This window comes from Euwallacea fornicatus, chromosome 28 (genome assembly GCF_040115645.1).
Source record: "Euwallacea fornicatus isolate EFF26 chromosome 28, ASM4011564v1, whole genome shotgun sequence".
In the NCBI taxonomy this organism is placed as follows: domain Eukaryota; kingdom Metazoa; phylum Arthropoda; class Insecta; order Coleoptera; family Curculionidae; genus Euwallacea; species Euwallacea fornicatus.
In genome coordinates, this window is record NC_089568.1 from 121,636 (window position 1) to 129,316 (window position 7,681).

General features: G+C 38.1%; 1 protein-coding gene across 1 annotated transcript; it reads right to left on the minus strand.

The window, feature by feature from the left end:
* Positions 1-6,781: 6,781 nt before the first annotated feature.
* On the minus strand, positions 6,782-7,264 carry LOC136347294 (uncharacterized). Its single transcript, XM_066297176.1, has one exon. The coding sequence runs from the start codon at positions 7,262-7,264 to the stop codon at positions 6,782-6,784; it is 483 nt and encodes a 160-aa protein (XP_066153273.1).
* Positions 7,265-7,681: the final 417 nt, after the last annotated feature.

A 7,681-nucleotide genomic window follows, 5' to 3' on the forward strand; every position in this document is an offset into this window, starting at 1 on the left:
ATGATTTCTCTTCTCAGTCTTTTTTTCATCGTTTTGTGTTCGTCGACGTGTCTGCCTATCGCGGTTTCCGGTGCGTTTCTTTTGGCTTTGAGTCTGGTGATCTTTCTTTTTCGGGCATTGCAGGATTTTCTGAGGTCCGCTATTTTCTCGTTCCACCAGTACACCGGGATTTGTCCTGGTTTTCATCCTCCTGTCTTCAGGTGCTTGTTGCAAACCTTTTGGAACTGTTCGATCACCTCCTCGACTGTCGCGTTTTGTTTTCCTCGGAACAAGTCCGAAAGTTCGAATTTCGCAGTGTTGTCGAGCGTTAGCTTCCATGGTCTTCTGTTTGAATTTTCTTTTTGGGTTTTTGCCTCCAATGCAAGTTCTCACTTATATTTTAATCTATCCTGCAGTGGTCTCTGTAGTTTTCCTGGTCTTCGTCCACCTTCCAGTATTTTAGCGTCTTTGCCATGTTGCCATGTAATTTCTCAGGGTGAAGTCTATGACCGACGTGCCGTTTGATCTGGGGATGATAGTGCTGAACGCACTGTTACCACCGTTCAGTACCACCAATCCCGCGGAAAAGACCAGTTTTCCAGGAGGGTGCCCCCTTCTGTTGATCGCGGGGGACCCGAAAATTGGTGTTTTCACATTTAGGTCGCCGCCGATTAGTATCTTTTTTGCTCTGGGCTCGTCACCTATGTGATTAGGTTCTCTAGTAGTTCTTCGAAGTCCTCGTCCGTTCCGTTTGGGGAAAAGTAGCAGGACATTACAGGTTAATAGGTACTTGATGGGAGTGGTACAATCGAACTTCGACAAATGGACTATGCAGTTGTCTAACCGAGAGGTCCGAAGACTGACGTATGGGGTTCTTCAGGGGTTTGTCATGTGTCCTGTTTTCTAGAACCTGTACTATGAGTTGCTGGCGCTAGTGATTAAGACGAGGTGTAGGAAAGCACTCAAGGTGAGGACCATGGAAGTCATGGAGCTGGTCATCGACACGTTCTATGCCAAGGGTCTAAGCATAGCGTCAGGAAAGACAGAGGTGGTGTTACTGGCCGGCAAAGGTAAGGTCACTCGTATGAGTGTTGTTGTGGACGGATTTAGATATGAGATGAATGTTCATTACTTGGTGTAATTAGGAATTGATTAAAAGAACGTAGTAGAGGTTTTGCATCTCTTCAATACCGTCAAAACTTATTTGCTTGAATCTTAAAAGTGTGTATATATAGTAGAGACTCGATAATCCAGATTATCCCGTCTTGCATTTTTATACATATGTACGTATATGTACATTATAAAAACATTTAAATATGTATATGGTATGTATAATACACTTTATTCTCAAAATATCGAAACAAATATAATACAAAAAGATTAAAATGTATTAGATCAACCTACTTACTACAAATGTACCTATTAGTATGTATCTACATACTAAATACTAGGTACATACTACATTATACAAAATAATTAGAGATTTTACTTTGTTTTTAAGCGCAATAATTGAAGAATTCTTAATTATAGCTTTCTGTTGTAAACTTTTGAGTACAAGAATATCTGTGACGCTAAGATTTTCTTCAGCCCATTGCAATCCCAATGTAAAATATTTTATTGCATTCACATGCTTGATTTTTTTTGGCTGGATATCGACTTTTTCATCACTGATCTCATCGTCTATAACCTCATGCTCAAGATCGCCATCTTCTACAGGGTGTCCTCGAATTACGTGGCCAAAATAATACCGCAGATTGTTTGAGTGAAAATAAGTCGATTTAACTAAACTTCCCTCAGTCCAAAAGTTGATAATTATGGAGCTACAGGGTGTTAAAGTTGAAAAAAAAATCACATTTTCTTTAATATCTTTCGATTTCTTTGAGTTAATTTCACGAAATTTCATATTTGAGGGTGTTTTAGGATACGAAATTCAAATTTATTAATGATTTAGTTGTTTCTTCTAGGGGGCGCCACAAGCGACCATTAGGACACATTTAAATCTCTGTAACTTTTTTGTGCCACGGTGTATATTATTTTGGTATTTAAAAACCTTTTGCCCTACCTTTTATACTTAGAAAAGGTATACTTTATTGACGTCGCTAGAAGCAACGGTTTCAGAGAAAAATGCATCTAAGCCTGATAATGCATGCAAATTACCTTAAAATTATTTTCCGTTAAAAAAAATTAAGTTTTTCAAAAATAATTATTAATAAGGGTATAACAATAAGTTTTCAAAATCAGATATTATTAAATAGAAAACAAAAATAATAATTAACAAAGAAACAACAACAAGCGAGAATAACACTTACTAATTAATTAAATTAACTTATGTAAATTGTTGGTTTAATTGTTTTTCATTTAATCTGTCAAATCAATGTTGATGAATCAATGAATCATGTTCAAAGTGTTTACCATTTTTCTGCATGCATAAGTTCATCCTTTTTAAGAAATTACATTGTACTCTCGACAATATTTCAGGGGTATTCTTCAATAATTCCACTTCATGAATTATTCTTGCCTCCAATTCTTGTCGCGTATGAACTGGAGATGCATAAACTTTTGATTTCAAGGCACCCCATAAAAAAAATCACAGGGTGTCAAGTCTGGTGATCGAGCCGGCCAATTCACAGGTGCACCTGAACTAGCACTATATTCAGCAATCAAATATTTTCGTCATTTTCTTGATGGAAGACCTTTCACAATTTATACAGATCACAAACCACTCACTTATGCATTTATTTAAAAATCTGATAAAGCATCTCCTAGACAAATGAGATATTTGGATTACATCTCACAATTTTCAACTAACATACTTCACATAAGTGGTAAAAGCAACATTGTTGCAGATTCACTCTCTAGAATTCAAGTAATTTCTTTTCCGAATTCTATAGATTACGACGAAATAGCAAAAGCCCAGTCAACCGACTCAGAAATTAAACATATTCTCGAGAATCCCCAACTTACTTCACTTCTTTTAAAACAATTTCAAGTTCCCAATGCACAGAGTTTGATTTATTGTGATGAAAGTAACTCTACAATTCGTCCTTTCATTCCCAAACAATTTCGTCAAGTTATTTTTAATAAATTCCATAACCTCTCCCATCCAGGTATAAGGGGTACCACAAAACTTATTTCATCTCGTTTCGTTTGGCCTTCAATGAACAAAGATATCCGAGAATGGACTCGTTCTTGTATTGGCTGTCAGAAAGCAAAAATTCATAAACATACCTCTACTCCTTTCAAACAAATTGAAATTCCAGATTCTAGATTTCAAGACGTTCACATTGATATAGTAGGCCCCTTACCTCCTGCAAATGGTTTCACTTATTGTCTTACAGTTATTGATAGATTTTCTTGTTGGGCAGAGGCTTTTCCTATGATTAATATATCATCTGAAACTGTTGCCAATTGCTTCTACAGCAATTGGGTTTGTCGTTTTGGTGGCAGGTCATCACCTCCTCTTCCAATCCAACGTTGTGGGTATTCCTCATTTAAATGTTGCCTTACATTTAAAGTAAAATGAGGGGGTGTGCCATCATGCATAAACCAAAGATCACGACGAAGGAGTAAAGGCAAATCTTCTAATAAGATAGGTAGAGTTTGTACTAAAAAGTTCAAGTAGTTATCACCATTCAGCGTATCTGGCATTACAAAGGGACCAACAATAAAATTATCTACTATTCCAGCCCAGACATTTACATTTTATATTGTTTAGACTACAATGTAATTTCTTAAAAAGGATGAACTTATGCATACAGGAAAATGGTAAACACTTTGAACATGATTCATTGATTCATCAACATTGATTTGACAGATTAAATGAAAAACAATTAAACCAACAATTTACATAAGTTAATTTAATTAATTAGTAAGTGTTATTCTCGCTTGTTGTTGTTTCTTTGTTAATTATTATTTTTGTTTTCTATTTAATAATATCTGATTTTGAAAACTTATTGTTATACCTTTACTAATAATTATTTTTGAAAAACTTAATTTTTTTTAACGGAAAATAATTTTAAGGTAATTTGCATGCATCATCAGGCTTAGATGCATTTTTCTCTGAAACCGTTGCTTCTAGCGACGTCAATAAAGTATACCTTTTCTAAGTATAAAAGGTAGGGCAAAAGGTTTTTAAATACCAAAATAATATACACCGTGGCACAAAAAAGTTACAGAGATTTAAATGTGTCCTAATGGTCGCTTGTGGCGCCCCCTAGAAGAAACAACTAAATCATTAATAAATTTGAATTTCGTATCCTAAAACACCCTCAAATATGAAATTTCGTGAAATTAACTCAAAGAAATCGAAAGATATTAAAGAAAATGTGATTTTTTTTTCAACTTTAACACCCTGTAGCTCCATAATTATCAACTTTTGGACTGAGGGAAGTTTAGTTAAATCGACTTATTTTCACTCAAACAATCTGCGGTATTATTTTGGCCACGTAATTCGAGGACACCCTGTATAACATTTTCTGCATTCTCAACCCACTGATTCATTTCAATATTTGAATGAATCTCACCATCAATTTGTGTCAGCACATTTGACATGTCTTGGTAGCTATGGCTGCCATTTATTTTGTAAAGAGCTTAAGGGAATCAGATCATCTGAGAGATAATCAGGTAAATTGCCTGATAAAAATTTGTCTCAACACTTTTCTAAAAGGTTCGTGGACACTTTTTGCCATGAATTATGGAGCACACAAACTGCATTCATAAGATTAACACTTTTAAGGCACTTAACAATATCATCCTCGTCTTCAAGTATTGAAAGAATGTGCGTTAAAAGGCCTTTTCGGTAGTTTAGATTCTTTAATGTGATAGCATTTTGATCCATGGACTGAATTCAAACTGTGCAATTTTGTGACAGAAACATAGTGAACATTTTTCTATGTTCAGTAAACAATTCCTCTTCAGAACAGTGACGTGATGCATTGTCAATCAACAATAAGGCTTTTTCAGGAATTTGTTGGTTTTTTGAAAATTACTTCACTTGTTTGCAAAATGAATTGTGAAACCAGTCCTCAAAAATTGTACAAGCCATCCATGCATTACTTCTAGAGACATATTCCACAGGTAGTTTTGTTCTTGAGTGGCCTTGGATTCTTAGCTTTTCCAATAACAAGAAGTCGAAGTTTTTGGGTACCATCACCACTTGTGCAAGCTAGAAACGTGATTCGTTTTTTGATGGATTTTCTTCCGGGCGCCTTTGCTTTATTGCTGTGAACTAAGGTTTTATCGGGCAGCAACTTCCAAAAAAGACCCGACTCGTCAGCATTATAAATTTGCTGAGGAAGAAAATCGTGAGCTTCTATTACTTGCCTAAGATTGGCAATAAAGGGAGTTCCAGCAGTTGCATCTTTCGATAATTTCTCTCCGCAGATTTTAAGATGTCTCAACCCATGTCTTTTTTAAAAATTAAGTATCCAGTTTCTGCTTGCAACAAATGTATCTTTTCCATAAATATTCTGGAAGAGCTGTCGAGCTTTGGCCCCTAGTATTTCATACGAAAGGAGAATATGTTTGCTTCGTTGTTTAATGAACCAAGTATACAATTCTTCCATCTCCGGATATTTTGCTTGCTGCAAGGCTTTACGAGAATCTGGTTCAGAATGATAAATTCCAATAAATCTAAAATATTGATGAGTAAGTCATCATCAAAAGACATTCCCAAATAAACTAATCTTACCTCATTTTATCCTCGTTTTTTTTTAATATCGGAAATAGTAGACGTTCCGACGCCGTACTGTAGCGCAAGTGATTTACCACTAACATCATTTTTTAATATGTCTAATATTTCACCTTTTTGTTTTATAGACAAAGTAATATGTTTACGTTACGTTGAAACACACCCAGGCAGCAAATATACAGGGTTCGCCGTTACTCCGGCCTTGGTTCCTGGTGTTTTTGCATTAATATCAATATGAAATGTTTAGTACAGTACTCATTTATATTGGAAAGCTGCATGATTTAATAATATTTTTGTTTATACAGAGTGTTCCGTTTTCGCTGGGCAGCATAAAGTTTTAATTTTTTAAATAGCAACCCATAATTTTTTTTATGCCATTTGGTGAAACCTTAATTTATAAGGAAAATATATTAAACATTTTTTAAATTGGTTGCGGCGTTGCCATATTAGAGAAATTTCTTTAAAAATGCAGCGTCAGAAAAAAATTACCACAAAACTGATGTTTTCTGAAATTTGTTTTTGTAAAGTAGTAAATGAAAGTCAGTGGTACTTAAAAACTTTAAAACGTTTTTTTAATGCACCTTACTTTTTTGTATAAGAGCGCGAATTTGCAAATTTTACAAATTGCTGAAGCTCGTTTTTTTTTTAATGGTACCCATGATTTTATTCAAGTCCTTCTAATGTAGTTTTTAATTCTCTATTAATTTGCAATAACATCTTTTCATCTAACATTTACAGTTATGGAGATATTTACAAAAATTCAATCAAATTGCAACAGGCATTATTATAATCTAACAGGTTTATTCTAGTAGAATTTGCCCGTTTATCTCCCGAACTATTTCTTCGGGAGTTTCCGCGACACCCAGACCTTCTCATTCATGTACCGGTTCATTTTCTCTAAACCTTTCGCACTCAGCATCTATTCACCCTTTACAACCCTTTCTCCTCTGTCCTCAGATATACCCTCCCTCGCACTATACGATAGGAGATATACCTGTGGCCACTCCTAATTTCCATACCCAGTTCAACTCTCCACTCCCGCACCCAGTCACTCACAGACGCCCCCGTCATGGTAACGTCAATCAGTGACCTGCCGTTTCGGTTTCCGAACGTCTACTCATCCTCGATGTTGTTGGGGACAAGCTCGGCCGCATTCAGGAACTCCTCCAGGACCCCTCCGTAAGCATTCACCTTTCCAGAGCCGAAACGCCCACTCTTTGCATTTAGGTTCCCAGCAATGAGGACCTTCCTGCCGTTACGCCCCCTAACACACCCCCCTAACCAATCGAGCCACGCCGTAAAGTCGGCGGTGTTCTTGTTCGGTAAGAAGTTCGCGAAGACGAGAGTGACGTCCTCCAGCTCCGCAACGACAAACCCCCGATCCCGGTGTAACGACTCCGACACCACATCCGGCGCAAGCCAAATGAATACGTCGTCCCACCTGTCCCGAATGAGTTCCCTTCCGGCTGCGAACGGTTCTTGCTCGAGCACCACATGGATGCCCTGCTCCTTGATCAACTGGAATATGAGGTCCATCGCGAGACGGCCTATGTCCAGGTTGATCTGCAGGCACCGCAGTCCCCTGTTCAACACCATGATCCCAGACATACCTCGCATTCACACACACAATTTCGTACACTCACCTGCGTCCCCACCTAGTTCCCTTCCGCTTTCCGCGGTGTCTCCCACCAAGGACTTCGGGAAGCTCGTGGATGGTGAGTCTTCCATCCGCTCCTCTCGGTTCGGTGTTGACGTCGCCACCGGCTGCTCCCCACCAGCCACTCCTGACATTCCCGGTTCGGATTCGGGCCCGGCTTTGGGTTTCCCTTTGGCTTTGGGTTTCCCCTTTGCCTCAGACACGCCCCCAGCCTTGGGTTTCCTCTCGGCATTGGGCTTGCCCTTGGCTTTGCCGTTAGCCCAGCACCCTGGTCCCCCGGCACTGTGTCCTCCCTCCTTGCAGTGGGGACAGTATCGCGAGGCACCACACGTCGCGGCCCTGTGGCCCCCACTACC

Bases quoted from the DNA above. Each gene is read 5' to 3' on its own strand.
- LOC136347294 (XM_066297176.1), bottom strand. From the start codon at position 7,264: ATGGTGTTGAACAGGGGACTGCGGTGCCTGCAGATCAACCTGGACATA.